Below are 27,837 nucleotides of genomic sequence, written 5' to 3' on the forward strand. Positions count from 1 at the left end.
CATCACGACTAATTACCACATAACCAGTCATTGTATGTCACACAAATATCACGACTAATTACCACATAACCAGTCTGTTTTACCATGTAAATAAATATCATACAACACATGTAATAACACTAGTGTGATGTCATAAATAATTCTGATGTTGCAATAAATATACGACATCACACAACTACCTCTGTTGAGAAATACATACTGATTCGTAATTTGTCTATTTTATATAGAAACAAGGACATAGTCGTCGAGATCCCCTGCCCATGCAAATATTGTATTACATGAAATTAAAGTGGGCAAGATGCATAAAAACATGAGACACATGACATAGCATTTAGAACCATTACATGTATTTGAGTTCAGTCATCAAGTTCCTGTGAAAGTAATCAACATAATTAGTAATAAGTCTACCTCGCAAGTTTCATCGAAATCCGATCATTCCTTCAAAAGATATTGTGCGGAAAGCTATCAGCCAGATATCAAGCGGAAAGCTATCAGCCAATCAGATCACAGCAGCCTCATTAAATATGCATGGCATATGCCAATAATCAAACTGAAGTGAGGAGTTTAGGTAACATGTCTACCAAACACGTTTCATCAAAATCCCAGCATTCCTTCAAAAGATATTGTGCAGAAAGCAATAAGCCAATCAGATCACAGCAGCCTCATTAACGGAAGGACGGACGGCGGAAAACCAATTTGTATATTCCCCGCCCACTTCATTGGGCGGGGATAATAAGTTTAATAGGAGATTTTACTAAAATATGCTCAAAAATAAATGTACAGTGGACCCGCGATAATCCGGACGCCGATAGTCCGGAAAACTCACAGTCCGGACGGAAATGCACGGGAACGGATTTCCGTAACGTTATTTATACTCACCAGTCCGGAAATTCGAATTCCGATTCCGGAAGCCCATTTTGGGAACGGAACGTACTTTTCATTAGTAAATTTCCCTCAATAATCCGGACGATTTTTTCACCACGAGGAGAAAAAAATGTCGGGGCAAGTCACCCGTGTCGACAGCTGTACAGACTATCGCTTGACACTGTGCGTAGTCATAGCGACCGCTGCCAGGTCATAGCCCCGGGTGTTTACCTGTGTTACAATGTGTAGCTTTTGTTTTTATAACGGTACATTGCTTTTTCTCTACGACCTAAATGTTACAGAATTTATGCACAAACATACAGTACGTGATACGATAATTAATCAATCTCAAATACATGTAATAAATTTATGATTGGTATTTAACATCATTAACACTTGTATTGGGTAAACACGGATATCGGCTTTGTAATACCGTTACGTGAAACGACGACTCATTGAAAGATGCATGTTATTAATTACATACACATTTACGTATTAAGCAGTGATCACAAGAACTGGGTTGATTACACACAAATTAGTCAATAGTCGTCTGATACTTAACTAAGCGTCACATTGTTAAGTGAATACGGGTTTAATAATTATCGGACATCTTGGGTAGTTCTCGCTGGTGTCGCGTACTTTTAAATAGATAGCTTGGGGTTTCTGGTACGTAAAAATCATAAAAAAACATGGACTGACGGTAAGTTGTAAAATCCGGGTATTTTATTTAAGGTATTTAACGTTTGTAATTTCTACTTGTTTGTGAACCTCCGGGACGTGACACGTGTGTTGTTTGTAGGTCACATATGCCCGCTATAAATAAAACAACTTTCACTTTACATGTTCTTTAAAAAACATAGTTTATTTTTTACTTTCTACAAAACAAAACAAGAATCATATCAGAAACATAAGTTTATTTATTGTTAAAAAGTCTGACAATTAGACGTGTTTATGAAACGTCCCGGATTGTATATAATCAAGGGAGATAACTCTTACACGACAATTTTTTTTGACCTGGTACACGAAATTCGGCAGTCCGGAAAACTCGTAATCCGGACGGTTTGGACTGGGAACGAAGGTGTTCGGATTATCGAGGGTCCACTGTACTAGCCTTTATTTCAAATAAATTCTGTGTAAAAAGAAAATCAAAGTAAATTAAGCCCTCGAGTGCAACAATGGTGTCCATCATATGATTAGATTACTGATACATATCCAGCTTTACACCAAAGCCAGACATCCCAGGTACCTATAGACCCTCTAACACGTGACAACTCAGACATCCCAGGTACCTATAGACCCTCTAACACGTGACAACTCAGACATCCCAGGTACCTATAGACCCTCTAACACATGACAACTCAGACATCCCAGGTACCTATAGACCCTCTAACACATGACAACTCAGACATCCCAGGTACCTATAGACCCTATAACATGTGACAACTCAGACATCCCAGGTACTTATAGACCCTATAACACATGACAACTCAGACATCCCAGGTACCTATAGACCCTCTAACACATGACAACTCAGACATCCCAGGTACCTATAGACCCTATAACATGTGACAACTCAGACATCCCAGGTACTTATAGACCCTATAACACATGACAACTCAGACATCCCAGGTACCTATAGACCCTCTAACACATGACAACTCAGACATCCCAGGTACCTATAGACCCTATAACATGTGACAACTCAGACATCCCAGGTACCTATAGACCCTCTAACACATGACAACTCAGACATCCCAGGTACCTATAGACCCTATAACACATGACAACTCAGACATCCCAGGTACCTATAGACCCTATAACACATGACAACTCAGACATCCCAGGTACCTATAGACCCTCTAACATGTGACAACTCAGACATCCCAGGTACCTATAGACCCTCTAACACATGACAACTCAGACATCCCAGGTACCTATAGACCCTCTAACACGTGACAACTCAGACATCCCAGGTACCTATAGACCCTATAAGACATGACAACTCAGACATCCCAGGTACCTATAGACCCTATAACACATGACAACTCAGACATCCCAGGTACCTATAGACCATCTAACACGTGACAACTCAGACATCCCAGGTACTTATAGACCCTATAACACATGACAACTCAGACATCCCAGGTACCTATAGACCCTCTAACACATGACAACTCAGACATCCCAGGTACCTATAGACCCTCTAACACATGACAACTCAGACATCCCAGGTACCTATAGACTCTATAACACACGACAACTCAGACATCCCAGGTACCTATAGACCCTATAACACATGACAACTCAGACATCCCAGGTACCTATAGACCCTATAACACATGACAACTCAGACATCCCAGGTACCTATAGACCCTATAACACATGACAACTCAGACATCCCAGGTACCTATAGACCCTCTAACACATGACAACTCAGACATCCCAGGTACTTATAGACCCTATAACACATGACAACTCAGACATCCCAGGTACCTATAGACCCTATAACACGTGACAACTCAGACATCCCAGGTACCTATATGACCCTCTAACACATGACAACTCAGACATCCCAGGTACCTATATGACTCTCTAACACATGACAACTCAGACATCCCAGGTACCTATAGACCCTCTAACACAGGACAACTCAGACATCCCAGGTACCTATAGACCCTATAACACATGACAACTCAGACATCCCAGGTACCTATAGACCCTATAACACATGACAACTCAGACATCCCAGGTACCTATAGACCCTCTATCACATGACAACTCAGACATCCCAGGTACCTATAGACCCTATAACACATGACAACTCAGACATCCCAGGTACCTATAGACCCTCTAACACGTGACAACTCAGACATCCCAGGTACCTATAGACCCTATAACACACGACAACTCAGACATCCCAGGTACCTATAGACCCTATAACACATGACAACTCAGACATCCCCGGTACCTATAGACTCTATAACACACGACAACTCAGACATCCCAGGTACCTATAGACCCTATAACACACGACAACTCAGACATCCCAGGTACCTATAGACTCTATAACACACGACAACTCAGACATCCCAGGTACCTATAGACCCTATAACACATGACAACTCAGACATCCAAGGTACCTATAGACCCTCTAACACGTGACAACTCAGACATCCCAGGTACCTATATGACACTCTAACACATGACAACTCAGACATCCAAGGTACCTATAGACCCTCTAACACGTGACAACTCAGACATCCCAGGTACCTATAGACCCTCTAACACGTGACATACATACCTGTGTTGCCCTCGGCATCTGGTCGGTCAATGGGATAGTCGGGCATGCTTTCCTTGAAGAGTTCAAACACAGCTGAAGCAGCATCACGTCCATACTGTGCCAGTACATGGATCGCCATCTGACCTCTTAAAAGGTTACACAATGTTAAACTGTGGGCTATTTTGAAAGATTTCAGATCAAGGGGAGCAAAATATATATGAAATGATATAAATATTCTAACAGGTTGTTTAAACATAATCCTTTATAATTATCTTCCATTTTCATTTAAAACTATTTTTAAGCGTAATTTGTAGTTATGAGCTAATCATATAAATGACAATCAAATACTATTTCAGCCTTGTAATATAATAGTACCAAGTGAACCTTTATTTCCCCTACATGACATTATCCTAACCTGAATTCCTGACAGATTCAGCATTATGCTATACTCAATACAGATCTATAGAACCTTACTTAGCATTGACTGCCTCTGCGTTGACACGTGACTCAGTCAGTAGGATCCTGACGGTGTTGAGATTTCCATGTTGAACAGCTACATGTAAGGCTACAAGGTAAATAATCACAGTTTACACTGAAGTTCAGTGGGTGATTCTGTCATGACCATATTTTCTATTTCCTGAAATATTTGATCTGATATAAATGTACAGAAATCTGTCACACTCCTGTGTCACCTAGACTCCTGTGTCACCTAGACTCCTGTGTCACCTAGACTCCTGTGTCACCTAGACTCCTGTGTCACCTAGACTCCTGTGTCATCCAGACTCCTGTGTCACCAAGACTCCTGTGTCACCCAGACTCCTGTGTCATCCCGACTCCTGTGTCACCTAGACTCCTGTGTCACCTAGACTCCTGTGTCACCTAGACTCCTGTGTCACCTAGACCCCTGTGTCACCTAGACTCCTGTGTCACCAAGACTCCTGTGTCAACTAGACTCCTGTGTCACCCAGACTACTGTGTCACCTAGATTCCTGTGTCACCAAGACTCCTGTGTCACCTAGACTCCTGTGTCACCTATACTACTTTGTCACCTACACTCCTGTGTCACCTAGACTCCTGTGTCACCTTGACTCCCGTGTCACCTAGACTCCTGTGTCACCTAGACTCCTGTGTCACCTAGACTCCTGTGTCACCTATACTACTTTGTCACCTAGACTCCTGTGTCACCTAGACTCCTGTGTCACCTTGACTCCCGTGTCACCTAGACTCCTGTGTCACCTAGACTCCTGTATCACCTAGACTCCTGTATCACCTAGACTCCTGTATCACCTAGACTCCTGTATCACCTAGACTCCTGTGTCACCTAGACTCCTGTGTCACCTAGACTCCTATGTCACCAAGACTCCTGTGTCACCTAGACTCCTGTGTCACCTATACTACTTTGTCACCTAGACTCCTGTGTCATCTAGACTCCTGTGTCACTAATCCTGTGTCACCTAAACTCCTGTGTCACTACTCCTTTGTCACCTAAACTCCTGTGTCACTACTCCTGTGTCACCTAGACTCCTGTGTCACCTAGACTCCTGTGTCACCTAGATTCCTGTATCACCTAGACTCCTGTGACACCTAGACTCCTGTGTCACCTAGACTCCTGTGTCACCTATACTACTTTGTCACCTAGACTCCTGTGTCACCTAGACTCCTGTGTCACCTAGACTCCTGTGTCACCTATACTACTTTGTCACCTAGACTCCTGTGTCACCTAGGCTCCTGTGTCACATAGACTCCTGTGACACCTAGACTCCTGTGTCACCTAGACTCCTGTGTCACCTAGATTCCTATGTCACCTAGACTCCTGTGTCACCTATACTACTTTGTAGACTCCTGTGTCACCTAGACTCCTGTGTCACCTAGACTCCTGTGTCACCTATACTACTTTGTCACCTAGACTCCTGTGTCACCTAGACTCCTGTGTCATCCCGACTCCTGTGTCACCTAGACTCCTGTGTCATCTAGACTACTTTGTCACCTAGACTCCTGTGTCACTACTCCTGTGTCACTAATCCTGTGTCACCAAGACTCCTGTGTCACCTAGACTCCCGTGTCATCTAGACTCCTGTGTCACCAAGACTCCTGTGTCACACAGACTCCTGTGTCACCAAGACTCCTGTGTCACACAGACTCCTGTGTCACATAGACTCCTGTGACACCTACACTCCTGTGTCACATAGACTCCTGTGACACCTAGACCCCTGTGTCATCTGACTCCTGTTTCACATAGACTCCTGTGTCACCTAGACTCAGTGTCACTACACTCCTGTGTCACTACTCCCGTGTCACCTAGACTCCCGTGTCACCTAGACTCCTGTGTCATCTGACTCCTGTGTCACTACTCCCGTGTCACCTAGACTCCTGTGTCACCTAGACCCATGTGTCACTACTCCTGTGTCACCTAGACTCCTGTGTCACCTAGATTCCTGTGTCACCTAGACTCCTGTGTCACCTAGACCCCTGTGTCATCTGACTCCTGTGTCACTACTCCCGTGTCACCTAGACTCCTGTGTCACTACTCCCGTGTCACCTAGACTCCTGTGTCACATAGACTCCTGTGACACCTAGACTCCTGTGTCACCTAGACCCCTGTGTCACCTAGACTCCTGTGTCACCTAGACTCCTGTGTCACCTAGACTCCTGTGTCACCTCGACTCCTGTGTCACTATTCCCGTGTCACCTAGACTCCTGTGTCACCTAGACTCCTGACATGTAGAATGATGTGATACTCCTGTCAGTCCTGTGTATATCATTAGTGCCCAGTGTTAACCAGATCCTGTATTAATGTGTTGCCTTACTTATGCCGGCTACATGTAAACTGTACACTGACAGAAATTTGCACTCTTTTTTTTTTTAAATATGTTGAGAGGCAAAAAAGCCATTTGGCTGAAACATATTACAGTAGAAAACCACATATCCTATGGCCACATAATGGTATCTAGACTTGTCTGAATTCCTACCCTGTCCCCCAACAAAAATGATCAATGCTGTTATAATAGCACATAACTGCACATTTACATAACCAGATACATTCTGTGTCTCTAAAGCAGTTCTGATTCGTGGAATTCTACTGTAGATAAATAAACATGATTAAGATAACATTTCATTCTGATTTATGTTGGACAGAAGGTCTTACCATTGTTGAGATTTTCGTCGACCACATCGAAATCGATGCCGTTCTCCAAGAGAATACTGGCAATGACCGAGTGATCCTTGAGAGCTGCTAGGTGTAAGGTTGTCTCGTTCTTTTTTGTCTTGGCATTGACATCCGCCCCAGCTAGTAACTGTACAGAACACAAAACATTATAGATATCTATGTTGCTAGATTCATTGACAATATTTTTATACTTTAGAATAATTATAAAATTACATATACTATATACAATTGGTTTTATAACCATTTACCGAGGTACTGTATGAATAATTATATGCACTAATCACTTTGATGACTAAAAATTGATATCAGTATTGATCAATCAGAAGTCGTCTTAGTTTCTATTTGCTTCATTAAAACCCTTTATTTTTCCTGTTCAGGTGCAAATGAAGAATTTGAGTATTTCAAATTCAAAAACATATCGTTAGTGGTTGTTTTAACTTGCTCAAATAATCTTTTACTATCAAAATAAACATTTAATAGTACCATAATATGGTAAACAAGTCTTACCAGAAAACAGTAAGTAAAACTGACTAAGGTCTTCAGCTGCCAAATTCAAAATGCTTAAAATGCTTAAAAGTAATTATTTGCAGAAAATACCACAGACAGTGTTCACTTTGAAACAAGTGACCCGATATTTAAATGTTTTACCAAATTCCGGACAATGATTTCGGAGCCTGCAGTGACGGCTAGGTGAAGAGGGGTGAGTTGCTGTGAGTCCTGGACCCGAGAGTTCACATTGGCATGGACGCTGATTAGGAAGAGTACACTCTCAATATCAGACTTCTGTATGGCTGTGTGAAGGAAGTTCCTACCACGGTTATCGACCTAATAAACAACAACATTTACACTAAACACTAAATATTTTGATAGGGGCCAGTGATCTAATCAAGTGATTTTTTTTAATGAGCTGACCCAAGAAATGGTTGAGTGACCCAAAAAAATTACATGGCTGAGCGACCTTGCTGTGTGACATGATGGAGTGACCTTGCTGTGTGACATGGTTGAATGATCTTCATATGTGTCATGGTTGAGTGACCTTGTTATATGACATGGTTGAATGACCTTACTATGAGACATGGTTGAATGATCTTCATGTGTTGTCATGGTTGAGTGACCTTGTTGTGTGACTTTACTGTGTGACATAGTTGAGTGACCTCATTGTATGACATGGTTGAGTGATCTTGCTGTGTAACATGGTTGAGTGAACTTGCTGTGTGACATGGTTGGGTGACATCATTGTATGACATGGTTCATTGACGTTACCTGCTCTGCAGCAGTTGGTTCTCTGTTTAATATAGCCTGAGCTGCTTTGTTGTTCTTGGTTGTCATAGCAGCAGCAAAGGGAGTGAATCCTTGTTTGTCCCTGACGGTGAGATCCAGACTTGGGTGAGAGAGTAAGAGTGATATGATGACAGGGTGTTGGTTCTCTATGGCTATGTGGATAGGGGTCTTCCCTTCTGTATCCTTGATAAAATGAAATCAGAATCTTAATAAGCACATATAATACACACATATAAATTTCAGGAGCACAATCAAATTTAATTAATTACTAAAATATTATTATAATATCAATCAAAGATGGCAATATCACTGTTTTCCAGGTGAAAAAGCTACGAGTTGAGGTATGATCTACCTGAGCATTGACGTCTGCTGAGTGTTCCATGAGACACTGGACGACAACTTCCAGTCCCCATGTACAGGCCATATGTAGTGGTGTCTGCTGGTCTCTGTAAAACAGAAACACCATAGCAACTTAATTTTTGTCAGGGTTCACACAAAAAATCACCATAGCAACTACCTAAATAAAAGTCCTGAAAAAAGTAGTTGTAAATATCTAGATAATAATTTTTTTTAACATCCTATAAGAAGAACATTTGTAAACATGTATGTAATAAACAATGCCAGTAACATACCTTGCCTCATCCTCGCCTTCACCATTTGGCCCTGGTCGTCGGGTGGCATTCTTGTTACAGCCGCTGTAATTGACCAATTACCATCATTTTTTGTTATAAAACTGACAGATGGTTTTCAGATTAAGCTTATTAGTTCCCCATTTATTAGCAAGTCCAGTTTTTTACAAATACGATTTACTCATAAGATTTTCATAAAACAAGGCATGACAAGTAACATGAATCCCCTTGCAGCAAGCATTAAATCTAAATCCATCAATAGGAACAATAACTTCATATTGAATAGTTTTTAAGCTGACAAAGCCCTGCTGTGAAAATTCTTTAAATTCTTAATGTTGAAATATTGTTTAAGCTTTCAATGTTTACTTTGTATAATTTCTAAATGTACATCTATGCGACCTTAACATTGACTCTATAACAATATCTATACCTTTTGATGAGAAAACAGGCGACTGATTCATTGTTCTCATCAATCGCTCGGTGAAGTAGTGTTTGCTCACAGCTACTTGGGCCCTCCGACCAAAGGTCAAGGTCACAACCATGTTTCACCTAAATTCAAACAATAACCTTTTATTAATACTAATTGTCTTACAGAATGACACTTTACACAACCTATACATCAATATAACAAAGACAGTATACATTGTGAGGTACTTAATACATAAAGTTTGTTGTAGATATGAAATTCATGGACAATAGGACATAGACATTAAGAGTATATCTTTCAAATTAATGTGTTGTGCGAACACAGCCAGGACAATAACAGGTACAATGTATATCATCATACACAATATAAATAATTACATTCAGTTTCTCTATGAGAAAAACATGGTATTACAATGATTTCTATTTCTAAACTGTTTTTTTTTCATATAGCACCAACTTTGTCATAACAGTTGCAGTAGAAAATGTACCAGAATCTGAGCAATATCTTCTTGGCCGGTGTCTAGAGCCTGCCAAAGTGGACATGATTTTTCATGATCAAGCAAGTTCATATTCACACCCCTTTTACATAGCATGTCAACTACGACTGGTAGATGGCGCTGTATGGCATGTTGTAATGGAGTCTCTAGTGAATTGGTCCTGGAAAGTAAAAACGACACACATAGCAATGCATGATTCAAACAGATATAGAAATAAACAAAATCAAAGCTCAAAAATTTTCCAGACAAATCTATAATTTGAGTACCAATCAAATTGAGTTCAGGATATCTCATGAAGGAAATGTGCATCAATATTTCACATCTAAAAATATCTCCATTACATATGTGTCTCAAATCTTAAACCATAGTTGTCTTCAATATTGTGCAGTGACCGTGCATTCTTTTATCAGGTTTCCATCAGTTGTATCTGTACAAATCTGCTGTACAGCCAAACTGAACTAGTCGCTTTTCTGAATCATACCACTTGGATCCTAGTTGGTGAATTTGTAATGCTTCATTTGTTATGCCTATTTTATTTTTGTTAAGAATGAGACAAGGAATCTTCATTTGCTGATTAAAAAGTATAAATTACATATTATATAAATATATGATGAAACTATTCACAATTGATTTTTCTAATCAGTATAAACAGTACAGACCCGATAAAAGAATGCACTACATATGCACAGAAGGCAACATTTGTACAGCAGATTTATAAAATTTAAAAACAACAAGGATTTTTCGCATTTAGTTCGTTAAATCCACTGATGAATCAAAATTGAACTTGTTTAATTTTAGTTCACTCTGACAAGGCTTGAAGACATCAGTATCAGTCAGAGTGAGGCTAAATTACATTAATATTCAGAGTGAGGCTAAATTACATTAATATCAGAGTGAGGCTGAATAACATTAGCATTCAGAGTGAGGCTGAATCACATTAACCTTAAAGACCACACTTAGGTTCCTGATGTCATCAATTTCCAGACCTGCTGGGGTCAGTTAAGATCATTTACAACTCCCTCACCACCCATACCCCAAACAACCAAAGCATCTTTTACAAGTAATGACAGTGTTAACAAATATAACATATTCGACAATCCATGACCACATTGCACATGCTCTCGGAGCCCATGTTTAGCAGTCACTGGTAATACCTATGGACATTTCAGATATTTTTAACGTCACAACCTTTCATGTAATAAAATTCCTCAATTATCCAGCCACAAAATTTGCATTTTACTTTGGTTAACTGTGGATCTCTAAAGATTAATGTAGTTTACTATAGTTTACTGTAGCTTACATTATTATACTGTAGATAACTATAGCTAATTGTAGATTACTTGGGATAACTGTAGTTTACTGTAGTTTACTGTTAAGTAGTTAACTGTAGTTTACTGTAGTTTACTGCGGTTTACTGTAGTTTACTGTAGTTTACTGTGGTTTGCTGTGGATAACTGTAGTTTACTGTGGTTTACTGTAGTTTACTGTGGTTTACTGTAGTTTACTGTAGTTTACTGTGGTTTACTGTGGTTTACTGTGGTTTTACTGTAGTTTACTGTAGTTTACTGTGGATAACTGTAGTTTACTGTAGATAATTGTAGTTTACTGTAGATAATTGTAGTTTACTGTAGTTTACTGTAGTTTACTGCGGTTTACTGTAGTTTACCGTAGTTTACTGTAGTTTACTGTAGTTTACTGTAGATAATTGTAGTTTACTGTAGTTTACTGTGGTTTACTGTAGTTTACCGTAGATAATTGTAGTTTACTGTAGTTTACTATAGTTTACTGTAGTTTACTGTGGTTTACTGTGGTTTACTGTAGTTTACTGTAGATAATTGTAGTTTACTGTAGTTTACCGTAGTTTACTGTAGTTTACTGTAGATAATTGTAGTTTACTGTAGTTTACCGTAGTTTACTGTGGTTTACTGTATTTTACTGTAGTTTACTGTAGTTTACTGCGGTTTACTGTTGTTTACTGTGGTTTACTGTGGTTTACTGTAGTTTACTGTGGTTTACTGTAGTTTACTGTAGTTTACTGTTACAGTAGTTTACTGTAGATAGTTGTAGTTTACTGTAGTTTACTGTTACAGTAGTTTACTGTAGATAACTGTGGTTTACTGTGGTTTACTGTAGTTTACTGTGGGTTACTGTGGTTTACTGTGGTTTACTGTGGTTTACTGTAGTTTACTGTAGTTTACTGTGGTTTACTGTGGTTTACTGTAGTTTACTGTAGTTTACTGTAGTTTACTGTGGTTTACTGTAGTTTGCTGTGGATAACTGTAGTTTACAGCAGATTACTGAAGTTTGCTGTGGTTAACTGTAGTTTGCTGTAGATAACTGTAGTTTACTATGATGTTCTGTGGTTGAGTAAGATTCACATGTTTTGGTGAGCTAGATTGAAATGGAAAGAATTTGTTCATTTTTTGTTGAGGCTCTAGACTTTAGCCAACCAAAACATATCTCTAGTTAATAGGCTAGCAATTGTTTACAAGTAAATAAAGGAAAATCTCAACAAAAGGTCCACATAGCCTGCATCACATTTTAGAGGCAATAATTATTTTTCTTTGTATACATGATGACGACAATTACCGCTGTACAAGCTCTGTAGAGCTTTTGTTGTGATGCTGGTTAAAGGGAATGCTTGTCATTAAATTACAGTTAGTGGAAGGATATTCTTATTAAATAGAATGGATCTAAAAAAAGATATGCTCTCCAAACCCGGTAGTAAGAGGAAATGGATACAAAAATGACGAGAAATTATTGAGTTTATTCACATTTTAAAAGATAAGTAATGCAGATTCTATAAAAGTCCAAAATATACGACTTGGTAAAATCCAATATCTACAACTAAACGTAACTACAATGAATTATCTAAGTATGCTTAATAGATACATGTATAGTTTGATTAATGCTGTAGGTACAAAATAAAAGGTAAGTAATTAACTGTATACATGCTATAAGATATAATCAAGTATGACACTGGAACATCGGTAATAAATACATGCACCATTTCCTATAAAACTGAAAAATCAGGATTATGAAGAGGAGGATAGTAAAACGGTAAAAGGGTATTTATGTCACTAGGCTAGGGTGGGGCTGGCAGCAAAATTTCCATGTCTTCAACAACATTAATTTTGCTTATACACATCCCTTAAAAATTGTGTCTGCTTATAATTACCTGCACATGCCCTTTTATTAACGTTTCAAGTTCTAAAGTCATATAAATAAGTACAAGCCCTCTAATTTCACATAGACATAACTACAGTAGAATTCACCTTAAGATGCAGCTGAGCGTACATGGTTTCTGGAAATTGTAGGTGTCAGAGCCGTTACTCTGCCATAAAGTCACTCAAACTTATACATTTTATCACTCAATGTTTAGAAGGAATTGTACTTCAAAAGTTGTAGGGAAAGAAAGACGGACACCTATATACCTACTTGTTTGTGGAGTAAAATGGGGGCAAGTAGGACTGGTATCAATCATGGATAACAAAAGAATTGTGAACTGGTAACAACAATACAGTTATACCAAATGACAGTATTGTAGATAATAGGCACAAAAATAACTAAAACAGATAATATGTTTAAAACAGATGAGTCAAATATTCCAATTCAAAATTATGATGGTAAAAACAAAACCACAGTAACACTGTGCAGGTAGAAGAAAGGGAGTGCCATACATCAGACCACTCAGAAGTCAGGCAAATAGCTACAGATAGTGCTTGTTTATGGTTTATTTTGTTTAACGTCCTATTAACAGCCAGGGTCATTTAAGGACGTGCCAGGTTTTGGAGGTGGAGGAAAGCCAGAGTACGCTGAGAAAAACCACTGGCATACGGTCAGTACCTGGCAACTGCCCCACATAGGTTTCGAACTCCCAACCCAGAGGTGGAGGGCTAGTGATAAAGTGTCGGGACACCTTAACTACTCGGCCACCGCTGCCCCCTGTTTATAGCCGGTACAAAGATCAGGAATTAATGAGGAACAATAGCAAAAATCCTAACAAGTATTACTGATCTAATACAGTAATTACTTTTAGATGGTACATGTTATCATGTCTTGATTCAAATACCATTGTAGAATTTACTCAGCACCAAACACAACATTGCTGGTGTAGGAGTCAATCATAAATCAATTTCTACAACATTAACACTGCCACATGTGAGATAACATTAACACTGCCACATGTGAGATAACATTAACACTGCCACATGTGATATCGCTGTTGTGTTTGACCAGAGTCACTACAACATTAACACTGCCACATGTGAGATCACTGTTGTGTTTGACCAGAGTCACTACAACATTAACACTGCCACATGTGAGATAACATTAACACTGCCACATGTGAGATAACATTAACACTGCCACATGTGAGATCGCTGTTGTGTTTGACCAGAGTCACTACAACATTAACACTGCCACATGTGAGATAACATTAACACTGCCACATGTGAGATAACATTAACACTGCCACATGTGAGATAACATTAACACTGCCACATGTGAGATCACTGTTGTGTTTGACCAGAGTCACTACAACATTAACACTGCCACATGTGAGATCGCTGTTGTGTTTGACCAGAGTCACTACAACATTAACACTGCCACATGTGAGATCACTGTTGTGTTTGACCAGAGTCACTACAACAAAGCATGGGGACATGTGCTGTTTTCTTCATTAAATTGTATGATTTTCAGCACAGTACATGCTCTTTACACACTATGTGTGAGACTGTAGGATACCTTACTCTCATTTACTGGTACATCACCAGCTATAGGAGTTTGGACCCTTAAATATTCAAGATTTGAAGGTGCAGCAGACATTTCCAAAGGGTATCCACACCTTGATGCAGGGCAAACGTGAAGTGGTTGATTGGGGTGAATTATTAATATATCAAGAAAAAAGTTTGAAGGATGATTAAATGTTTAATTCATTCTCAAAAAATCAATTTTCTTCCAAAATGAGTAAAAAAAAGTCTGGCTTGGGTCGAGCAAATATTAAAGTTTAAATAAAGCAATAATAGAAATCATCACAATAAAATATAACTCCAATACCAATGGTAATATTGTATGTTAGGAATGGTAGAAAAAAAGAGTAAAAGTTAGTGTGGTTAAAAAGCAGGTTGATATCTGGACCACATGCTGTTAGACAGTTACCCAAAGAAATCTTCAACATATCTGCAAAAAGACACAGCAGTCATTGAAAAACATTATTGTGTTAGCCGGAAACATTTAATCTAAGCTTAAGTCAAATTAAAAACTACCAAAAACATATGCCCCCATTCCTGCTTTCATGGCGATGGAGCTTAATGCAATTTAAGATAACTGAAGAGCTAGCAAACACAGGAAAACCAAATGCAGCGAAGCAGATAGGCCATGGTGTTCTAACTTTAACAGAATATATGAAGTTTGGTGATTAGTAACAATTTGCCAAAATATTGACTAATCAACATATGATATAGGAGTACACCGATGGACTTACTGAGGACACTAACACACATTATAAAGGATTGTAACAAGTGGACAGTGGTTTTAGGTAATTCTCTTAATATTACAATTACACAAAATAATGATACTGTAAGGATATGTTAATATTTTGTTGAACCCAAATTAAGCAAATTTTCTAAAGGATAAGCAAAAGGAACAGGCAAAGCCACAGGTACAGCAAATAATAAGCAGAAATTCTAATTAGTTCGATCATAAACTAGTACAATGGTTTTTTTGCAAAGCTTGAACAAAATGACAGTTGAACAAGTATGTTTTATACTTTTATAAAAGAAAGTAAGATAAATAGATTCTTTTTGTAATAAGGATTGAATGCTTTACAACAAATACACCAAACAACAGATTAAACATCCTTACATCAGCATTGTATCATAAGATCCTGATATAGTCCATCCATTAATTAACTTTATACTAATTAATGTCCCTCTAAAAACAATTAATTTGAGTCTCTTTATCATGTATTTTATATTCTACAACAAAACACACAGCAACCAAACAAATCATTCCCGTTAACACAATAATGAAACAACAGCAAGGCAAAATTCTAGTTTCACATTCAATGAAGCTATGCATGGAAAATAAAGAAATAAAGTTTAAATGTGAAATGAATGTTTCAAAGCACTTCATATTAGGTAAGGGGATGATATCTAGCTATCAAGTTTTCTTCCAGATTACCCAACACACCCCATCCCCCCTGACCGGTATCAAGTTTCCTTGATTATCTCCCTTGGCTATCATATTTCCTTACCCAATAATCATGTTCCGTTTCCTAACTATCTCCCCTGACTAACATGTTTCTTTTCCTAATTACCTCCCCTGACTACCAATGTTTTTTTTGTCTAATTACCTCCCCTGACTGCCATGTTTTTTTTGTCTAATTACCTCCCCTGACTACCAAGTTTTTTGTCTAATTACCTCCCCTGACTGTATTTACTTTCTTTGTGTAATTACCTCCCCTGACTAGCAAGTTTTCTTTGTATAATTACCTCCCCTGACTTACCTCCCTTGGCTGCCATGTTTGTAAGGTTGATCTCCCTTGACTCCCATGTTTCTACGATTACCTCCCCTGTCTATGTTCCCATATCCCCCACTGTTTACCACCTTTCCCCGCCTACTTACTCTCTACTGTACAATCTACTCACTTCATGTTGAGGTCAGCCTGGTGCTCTATAAGAAACATAGCACTGGTTGTATCCTGTTTCTCTATGGCCTGGTGAAGAAGTGTGAATCCATCAGAATTTTTCTCATTGATGTTAGCACCCGCTCCAAGAAGTCGGTCAGCCTCAGAGTGCAGTCCACTCCACAGGGCAAGTCCAAGGACTGTCTGGCCATCAGAGTCCTTCAGGTTAAAATTTGGAAGGATAAGGACATTGTCCTCGCTGTGGGCTGCCTCCACTGTAAACATAATTGTCACATCAATGGATGGAAAATAAAAATAGTCCGCAGGGACATTGGATTTCCTTTTCTAAGAAAATCTACCAAAGTGTTGACAAAACCATGATGTCAATGTTGACAAGATCTCATTGTAAATATTTCAGTGTACATTTTGACAAGATCTCAGAGTACAAGAGTTCAGTGTACATTTTGACAAGATCTCATTGTACAAGAGTTCAGTGTACATTTTGACAAGATCTCATTGTACAAGAGTTCAGTGTACATTTTGACAAGATCTCATTGTACAAGAGTTCAGTGTACATTTTGACAAGATCTCATTGTACAAGAGTTCAGTGTACATTTTGACAAGATCTCATTGTACAAGAGTTCAGTGTACATTTTGTCAAGATCTCAGAGTACAAGATTTCAGTGTACATTTTGACAAGATCTCATTGTACAAGAGTTCAGTGTACATTTTGACAACATCTCATTGTACAAGAGTTCAGTGTACATTTTGACAACATCTCATTGTACAAGAGTTCAGTGTACATTTTGACAACATCTCATTCCACACATTGAGAAATCTCATATGTTAATACTTTGTTGCAAATGGTACATATTTGAAAATAGATCTTCACATATGCATATACACAAGATCTTTTGAAGGTGATCATGCAGAAATTGAAATATTGTTTTGATTTTTGACAGTGTTTTACCGATGTAATGTTTTCATAATGAAGGTTCAGCCTATTACCTTTATGTTGTAAGAAGATCTCCACGATTTCGCTGTGTTTGTTGACGAGGGCCAGATGTAGCGGAGTTTGTAATGTTACGGGAGTCTCGTCCTGGCCTAGCATCAGATCACTCATTGTTGACTTCCTTGTCTGGCCGTTAGGGTTACCTCCCTTGCTCAGTAACACCTCTACAAGCTTTGACAGTCCTTTCTGACATGCTAAATGTAGGGGGTTCTCACCCTGAAATCACCATAAAAGTTTGCTAAGTTATACAGAACAGGAAAAACTAAAATTAGAACTGTCGTCCAGGAGCCAACTAATACCCCCAGAACTTTATTTATAATCTGGTTGTCATAATACTTCACACACCTCTAGTTTTAATTCATGTATCAATCATGTCAAGTTAGAAGTGTGCTTGTCCAACAATAAACATAATTATCATAATCACCAAATCAAAGGTCTCATGATTCATAAAGCTGTGTGATATATACTTCTTCTCTACTGAGCTTACCTTACTATTAGAGAGATTCACTTTGGCTCCATGAGTAGCCAGGAATATACCCGCCCTTTCATTGCCGGACCTGGTGGCAAGATGTAGCATGGTGTCACCTAGAATGTATAGGTGACAATACAGATCCCAACAATAGTACGTTACTGGTAACAATAGCTCTGAATGTTGTTACACAAGTTATCTGCAATACTGGTACTAGCTGAGACGTCCCAATAATAGTATGTTACTGGTAATGTTAGCTCTGAAAGTTGATACACAAGTTATCTACAATACTGGTACTAGATGTGATGTCCGAATAATAGTACGTTACTGGTAATGTTAGCTCTGAAAGTTGATACACAAGTTATCTACAATACTGGTACTAGATGTGACTTCCGAATAATAATATGTTACTGGTAACAATAGCTCTGAAAGTTGTTACACATTAAGTTACCTACAATACTGGTACTAACTGAGACGTCCCAATAATAGTATGTTACTGGTAATGTTAGCTCTAGAATTTGTTACGCAAGTTATCTACAATACTGGTACTAGCTGAGACGTCCCAATAATAGTACATTACTGGTAATGTTAGCTCTGAAAGTTGTTACACAAGACCAGTACTAGCTTAAACAATCATCTGTTTAATTCTACATGTTAAAAGATCATTTATAGTATATTTGTAATTAACAAAACTAAAATGTATGTCACAGGTCTTTCTTTTTTTAGGGGGGGGGGGGCATTCTTATTCATGTGCTCAACAGTGGGCCCATATCACTCACCTGCTTCAAATGTGAAGTTGATCTTGGTGGTTTATGCTAAGCTGTTTACTGGTACTACTTTATTAAAATAACAGATTAGCCTAGGTTTATTCACTTAATTAATCCCTTCATCCAAGCATGCTTAAGGCTCGATGTCAGTTTCTGGGCCTAATGGTTATTGAGAAGAAGTAGTTTTAAGATTTTTGCACATTTGACTCTGTAACCTTGCAATTACGTCAAGGTCATTCACTTGAACTAACTTGGTAGTCCATTATCTCAGCATGCTACAGTTCCAATATCATGACCCTGGTCCTCTTGGTCATTCAGATGTTTAAAAGGAAATGTTTACACTGGACAGATGGATGACAGACAAACAGAGAGAGGCAGCCTTACAGCATAAGCTCACTTACCGTTCGACCAGGTGAGCAAACAAGGGCCCAATGGGCCCAAATCGCTCACCTGCAATGCAGTGATCTTTTCATATATGGATCCTGCAGTTATTTGAAAGCATGCTACAGGACCAATATAATGTCTCTCTGCACTTTGGCTTTTCACTAAAAGTCATTTAAAGATTTAAGCATACTTGATCGACGTGACCTTGAATGTGAGTCAGGGTCATTCATTTGAACAAACGTGGTAGCCCTTCACCCCAGCATGCTACAGACCCAATATTAACTCCATGGGACTCTTGGTTGTTGAGAAGTCGTTTAAAGATTTTAGCCTTTTTGACTCCTGTGACCTTGAATGAAGGTCAAGGTCATTCATTTTAACAAACTTGGTAGCCCTTTACCCCAGCATTTTACGGACCCAATATCAACTCCCCGGGACTCTTGGTTATTGAGAAGAAGTCGTTTAAAGATTTTAGCCTTTTTGACTTCTGCGACCTTGAATGAAGGTCAAGGTCATTCATTTGAACAAACTTGAGAGCCCTTCACCCCAGCAGGCCACAGGCCAAATATTAGGTCTCTGGGACTGTTGGTTATTGAGAAGAAGTCATTTAAAATTTTTAGCCTTTTTGACTCCTGTGACCGTGAATGAAGGTCAAGGTCATTCATTTGAACAAACTTGGTAGCCCTTTACCCCAGCATGCTACAGGCCAAATATTAGGTCTCTGGGACTGTTGGTTATTAAGAAGAAGTCGTTTAAAGATTTTAGCCTTTTTGACTCCTGTGACCTTTAATGAAGGTCAAGGTGATTCATTTGAACAAACTTCGTAGCCCATTACCGCAGCATGCTACAGACCCAATATCAACTCCCTGGGACTCTTGGTTATTGAGAAGAAGTCGTTTAAAGATTTTAGCCTTTTTGGCCCCTGTGACCTTGAATGAATGTCAAGGTCATTCATTTGAACAAACTTAGGAGCCCTTCACCCCAGCATGCTACAGGCCAAATATTAGGTCTCTGGGACTCTTGGTTATTGAGAAGAAGTCGTTTAAAGATTTTAGCCTTTTTGACTCCTGTGACCTTGAATGAAGGTCAAGGTCATTCATTTGAACAAATTTGGTAGCCCTTTACCCCAGCATGCTACAGACCCAATATCAACTCCCTGTACTCTTGGTTATTGAGAAGAAGTCGTTTAAAGATTTAAGTCTTTTTGACTCCTGTGACCTTGAATTAAGGTCAAGGTCATTCATTTGAACAAACTTGGGAGCCCTTCACCCTAGCATGCTGCAGGCCAAATATTAAGTCTCTGGAACTGTTGGTTATTGAGAAGAAGTCGTTTAAAGATTTTAGCCTTTTTGACTCCTGTGACCTTGAATGAAAGTCAAGGTCATTCATTTGAACAAACTTGGTAGTCCTTCACCCCACTTCAAAAGCTTCGGGCAGGTGAGCTAATAAAACTACAACATTAATACAATAATAAAATATACAGGTGTTGAACAGTATCATATATTATATCATGACATTGACCTTTATCTCAGACCTACCTGTTTCTGGTTCGACAGCGTCAGGTGAGCTGCCCTTGGCAAGGAGCTGTGCAGCAAAACTCAGTGGACCATACACTGTCTGTACATCACCATCCCTATCTTCTCCCTACAAATTCAAAGTCATCAAACATCAAAGTCAAGGTCAACACACCAAACATCAAAGTCACTGTCCACACTCCAAACATCAAAGTCAAGGTCAACACTCCGAAGATCAAAGTCAAGGTCAACACACCAAACATCAAAGTCAAGGTCAACACTCCAAACATCAAAGTCACTGTCCACATTCCAAACATCAAAGTCAAGGTCAACACTCCGAACATCAAAGTCAAGGTCAACACACCAAACATCAAAGTCAAGGTCAACACTCCAAACATCAAAGTCATGGTCAACAAACATCAAAATCAAGGTCAACACACCAAACATCAAAGTCAAGGTCAAAAAACATCAAAGTCAAGGTCAACACATAACAAACATCAAAGTCAAGGTCAACAAACATCAAAGTCAAGGTCAACACATAACAAACATCAAAGTCAAGGTCAACATATATACCAAACATCAAATTCTACAAAATGAGGAACAAAATCTTCATGTAAGGCAATGTTTCATTTTATAATGCCTCAAATTGTATCACACCATGTACTTATATACTTTTTTTCCACACATCAAAAGCATTTCAAGGAAACGTTATATTTTATCTTATTTGTATAGAGTAAATTTTGAATATTTACATACCAGTACTGGTACATATTTTAGCCACAAATTTTAGTGCTGAAGGAATTGGGCTAAATTATGCAGGCACTAATTAACTTTCTATACTTTCTGGACTTTGTCCAACATTACTGACAATAACCTGGTCACACAGACCTGCTGTAGGGCGAGCCACAATGCAGTATGGCCATCAGAGTTCTTCAGCTCAAAATGGATTTTGTTACTGTCTAGAAGTGTTTGAAACACTTCCACATTCTTGCTGAACACAGCAGTATGGAGGGCAGTACTGAAAAATCAAAGTAATGAGAGTCCTGAACACAATAAAACCAAAATATTTAATTGTAATATTACTGAACAGCGCAGAAGCATGGAGCACAGCACATGTACTGAAGAATATCAAAGTGCTGAAAGTCCTCATTTATAACACACCAAACTCACCAGCACCTTAGGCACTAAGGAAAAGTCCCAATCAAAACACTGCAAGTTCTGAAACACATCAGTCCATGTCTTCTTACTAAAACACATCAGTCCATGTCTTCTTACTAAAACACATCAGCCCATGTCATCCTAAAACTATTCTGATCAATTAGGATTTAAACCACATGCTACCCTCTAGTCCGTGACTGACTGACCTCAAAGAAGTATCCTGAAGAATTATGATTTAAACTACATGAGACCCCCTGACCTATGACCCCCTGAACTGTGACCCACTGACCTCCCAGAGGTATCCTGATGGTTGGGGTCTGCTCCATGCTCCATTAATTTCTTAGCAATATGTGCCATCCCAGTAATGACATCAGGGCTGGTCACATCAGGGTTAAAGGACGCAACCATGTGGAGTGGAGATTCTCTGTCTAGATGGGTTGTCATAGTAACATCCGCTCTGTTACTGATCAGGAAATCGGCAGAAAACTCATCACCTGCAAACAATTTATTAAATTGATTAATATTCATTACAAATTTCATGTTATTCTTGGCAACATATTAAATTAACCTGCAGAAATTTCTGTTTACACCAGTAAAACCTGGCCATGATGCTTGAATCTTCCAATAATTACCTCGTTTGATGGCCTTATGTAGGAGACATTTTCCAGTGTTGTCCCGTCGGTTCACATCTACTTGGTGTTTCATTAACGTCTCGGCTATACTCGTCTGTCTAGACTGTAGGGCCAGATCTAAGGGCAGGTCTCCCTTGTCATCAACATCATTTAATTTGATAGACAACTGTAATTAGTTCATCAAATTGTTACTGACATCATTTCATTTTATAGACCACTGTAATTAGCTCATCAGATATTAGATTAAGTGTGATATTAGCTGTGATCTGACAATCACAATTTTTTGTATTTCATTAATCTGAGTTATTTACACTATCAACAAACATCATTTGGGCTTCATATGTATAAGTCTGTGTACCATTATCATACAGTTGTGAATACAATAGTTTATCTCACTTTTTGATTGCTACATTACGTGCTCAAATGAATTACCATTGTAGAATAAATCATTTTTAACCTTTAAATAACAGTTACCTAATAGCACATTTCAACTAAAGACTTGTTTACCCTACTTATGATTCAGAAGACCATGTATGTTTGTCTGTACCTGAGCGTCATACTCTATGAGGTATAAAAACAAGGCATCCTCCCGTTTGGCACGTATCGTGGCATGGAGGGGGTAGTCAGTTTTGGCTTTGAACATCTGGTACAATAGTGGGGCTGGCATATGGACAAAGTCTTCACTGGTGAAGTCATTCTACAACACAGACATACCGGTTTAAGATTTATAACATTTATATTAATTAGGTTTAACTTATTTCATCAAAAACATTCTATCATTACCAGAGACCCGTTGTCATTCTCAGTCTAAACTGATGCCTCACTGAACAAAGACCAGAACAATAACAGTGATCAAACCTGGACAATATAACGTACAACCAATACAACATACCACCATATCACAGTAATACAACGTACCACCATATCGCAGTAATACAATGTACCACCATATCACAGTAATACAACATACCACCATATCACAGTAATAAAACATACCACCATATCACAGTAATACAATGTACCACCATATCACAGTAACACAATGTACCACCATATCACAGTAATACAATGTACTACCATATCACAGTAATACAACGTACCACCATATCACAGTAATACAACGTACCACCATATCACAGTAATACAACGCACCACCATATCACAGTAATACAAGGTACCACCATATCACAGCAATACAATGTACCACCATATCACAGTAATACAACGTACCACCATATCACAGTAATACAACGTACCACCACATCACAGTAATACAACGTACCACCATATCACAGTAATACAACGTACCACCATATCACAGTAATACAATGTACCACCACATCACAGTAATACAATGTACCACCATATCACAGCAATACAACGTACCACCATATCACAGTAATACAACGTACCACCACATCACAGTAATACAACGTATCACCATATCACAGCAATACAACATACCACCATATCACAGCAATACAGTGTTCCACCACATCACAGTAATACAATGTACCACCATATCACAGTAATACAATGTACCACCATATCACAGTAATACAATGTACCACCATATCACAGCCATACAACAGTCTCAAAATGTTTCACATTTACTGCTGTACACACTGGTAAATGTTATAATCTAAGGACATTACAGGTTACTGGTAACTACATGTACACTATAATCTACATTATCTGGACATACATGTACACTAGTCCTTACCCAGTGTAACACACCATCACTAGTCCTTACCCAGTGTAATACACACCATCACTAGTCCTTACCCAGTGTAATACACACCATCACTAGTCCTTACCCAAAGTAATACACACCATCACTAGTCCTTACCCAGTGTAATACACACCATCACTAGTCCTTACCCAGTGTAACACACCATCACTAGTCCTTACCCAGTGTAATACACACCATCACTAGTCCTTACCCAGTGTAATACACACCAACACTAGTCCTTACCCAGTGGTTTGATATCAATGTAGAACAGTGTCCTTTCAACAGATCCGCTCCAATTTCCTCTGCTGTCTGATAGAATGTGATGCAGTTCTTCATGTTAACAAAGGACATAAGGCCGTTTTCACATCTGAAAATAGTCCCATACAACCATGAACATGTATCATATAATCATACAACCATGTAACATATAATTATACAACCATGTAACATATAATTATACAACAACCATGTAACATATAATTATACAACCATGTATCATATAATTATATAACAACCATGTAACATATAATTATACAACCATGTAACATATAATTATACAACAATGTAACATATAATTATACAACCATGTAACATATAATTATACAACCATGTAACATATAATTATACAACCATGTAACATATAATTATACAACCATGTAACATATAATTATACAACAACCATGTAACATATAATTATACAACCATGTAACATATAATTATACAACCATGTAACATATAATTATACAACCATGTAACATATAATTATACAACCATGTAACATATAATTATACAACCATGTAACATATAATTATACAACCATGTAACATATAATTATACAACAACCATGTAACATATAATTATACAACCATGTAACATATAATTATACAACCATGTAACATATAATTATACAACCATGTAACATATAATTATACAACAACCATGTAACATATAATTATACAACCATGTAACATATAATTATACAACCATGTAACATATAATTATACAACCATGTAACATATAATTATACAACAACCATGTAACATATAATTATACAACCATGTAACATATAATTATACAACCATGTAACATATAATTATACAACCATGTAACATATAATTATACAACCGATGTAACATATAATTATACAACAACCATGTAACATATAATTATACAACCATGTAACATATAATTATACAACCATGTAACATATAATCATACCACCATGTAACATATAATTATACCACCATGTAACATATAATTATACAACCATGTAACATATAATTATACAACCATGTAACATATAATTATACAACCATGTAACATATAATTATACCACCATGTAACATATAATTATACAACCATGTAACATATAATTATACAACCATGTAACATATAATTATACCACCATGTAACATATAATTATACAACCATGTAACATATAATTATACAACCATGTAACATATAATTATACAACCATGTAACATATAATTATACAACCATGTAACATATAATTATACAACCATGTAACATATAATTATACAACCATGTAACATATAATTATACAACCATGTAACATATAATTATACAACCATGTAAATATAATTATACAACCATGTAACATATAATTATACAACCATGTAACATATAATTATACAACCATGTAACATATAATTATACAACCATGTAACATATAATTATACCACCATGTAACATATAATTATACAACAACCATGTAACATATAATTATACAACCATGTAACATATAATCATACAACCATGTAACATATAATTATACAACCATGTAACATATAATTATACAACCATGTAACATATAATTATACAACCATGTAACATATAATTATACAACCATGTAACATATAATTATACAACCATGTAACATATAATTATACAACCATGTAACATATAATTATACAACCATGTAACATATAATTATACAACAACCATGTAACATATAATTATACAACCATGTAACATATAATTATACAACAACCATGTAACATATAATTATACAACCATGTAACATATAATTATACAACCATGTAACATATAATTATACAACCATGTAACATATAATTATACAACCATGTAACATATAATTATACAACAACCATGTAACATATAATTATACAACCATGTAACATATAATTATACAACCATGTAACATATAATTATACCACCATGTAACATATAATTATACAACCATGTAACATATAATTATACAACAACCATGTAACATATAATTATACAACCATGTAACATATAATCATACAACCATGTAACATATAATTATACAACCATGTAACATATAATTATACCACCATGTAACATATAATCATACAACCATGTAACATATAATTATACAACCATGTAACATATAATTATACAACCATGTAACATATAATTATACAACAACCATGTAACATATAATCATACAACCATGTAACATATAATCATACAACAACCATGTAACATATAATTATACAACAACCATGTAACATATAATTATACAACCATGTAACATATAATCATACAACCATGTAACATATAATTATACAACCATGTAACATATAATTATACCACCATGTAACATATAATCATACAACCATGTAACATATAATTATACAACCATGTAACATATAATTATACAACGATGTAACATATAATTATACAACCATGTAACATATAATTATACCACCATGTAACATATAATCATACAACCATGTAACATATAATTATACCACCATGTAACATATAATCATACAACCGTGTAACATATAATTATACAACCATGTAACATATAATTATACCACCATGTAACATATAATGATACAACCATGTAACATATAATTATACAACCATGTAACATATAATTATACAACCATGTAACATATAATTATACAACAATGTAACATATAGTTATACAACAACCATGTAACATATAATTATACAACCATGTAACATATAATTATACAACCATACACTCCTTTATTGTATCCTGACTCTGAATACACACCATCACCACTACCCTACACACACCCTGAATACACTAATAAAATCATTGCTACCAGGTATTTTGATCAGTCTCACATCAATGTCACATTCTTCAAGAATGACACTTTCTTCACTATATGCACATACAAATACGTAATATGCATGTACATAAGAAATAAAGAAATTGTCCTTCCTTTGTTAGAGAAATAAACTGCTTACCTCTCCTGTAGAGTCTTTAGTTTGAACTTTGTGGCTGCCCTGAGGAGTTCTAGTAGGAATTCACTGTCAGACCTGATATCGATATCGTCTGTGTATGCCCAGCGTAACAAGGCATGGGCCACCTCATACTTAATGTCTGAAATCAGAGGAAGTTTATCTTATGTTTGTAT

The 27,837-nt window shown here is 37.2% G+C and overlaps 1 protein-coding gene across 1 annotated transcript in view; it reads right to left on the reverse strand.

Moving 5' to 3' along the window:
- LOC117332317 (rabankyrin-5-like) overlaps window positions 1-27,837 on the reverse strand; it is a 39,618-nt gene that overhangs the window by 8,913 nt on the left and 2,868 nt on the right. Inside the window, exons 4-23 of the mRNA XM_033891203.1 lie at window positions 27,668-27,803; window positions 24,680-24,803; window positions 23,252-23,401; window positions 22,705-22,870; window positions 22,362-22,566; window positions 21,803-21,932; window positions 20,939-21,044; window positions 18,271-18,368; window positions 17,780-17,999; window positions 16,794-17,046; window positions 15,304-15,324; window positions 10,135-10,303; window positions 9,651-9,769; window positions 9,224-9,286; window positions 8,944-9,037; window positions 8,574-8,774; window positions 7,959-8,135; window positions 7,290-7,437; window positions 4,619-4,709; window positions 4,166-4,290 (exon numbers count right to left, since the gene is read on the reverse strand). Of these exons, the coding sequence (XP_033747094.1) occupies window positions 4,166-4,290; window positions 4,619-4,709; window positions 7,290-7,437; window positions 7,959-8,135; window positions 8,574-8,774; window positions 8,944-9,037; window positions 9,224-9,286; window positions 9,651-9,769; window positions 10,135-10,303; window positions 15,304-15,324; window positions 16,794-17,046; window positions 17,780-17,999; window positions 18,271-18,368; window positions 20,939-21,044; window positions 21,803-21,932; window positions 22,362-22,566; window positions 22,705-22,870; window positions 23,252-23,401; window positions 24,680-24,803; window positions 27,668-27,803 (2,796 nt within the window). The remainder of the gene's footprint in view (window positions 1-4,165; window positions 4,291-4,618; window positions 4,710-7,289; window positions 7,438-7,958; window positions 8,136-8,573; window positions 8,775-8,943; window positions 9,038-9,223; window positions 9,287-9,650; window positions 9,770-10,134; window positions 10,304-15,303; window positions 15,325-16,793; window positions 17,047-17,779; window positions 18,000-18,270; window positions 18,369-20,938; window positions 21,045-21,802; window positions 21,933-22,361; window positions 22,567-22,704; window positions 22,871-23,251; window positions 23,402-24,679; window positions 24,804-27,667; window positions 27,804-27,837) is intronic.

The sequence above is a fragment of the Pecten maximus genome, chromosome 8 (genome assembly GCF_902652985.1).
Source record: "Pecten maximus chromosome 8, xPecMax1.1, whole genome shotgun sequence".
Classification (NCBI taxonomy): Eukaryota; Metazoa; Mollusca; class Bivalvia; order Pectinida; family Pectinidae; genus Pecten; species Pecten maximus.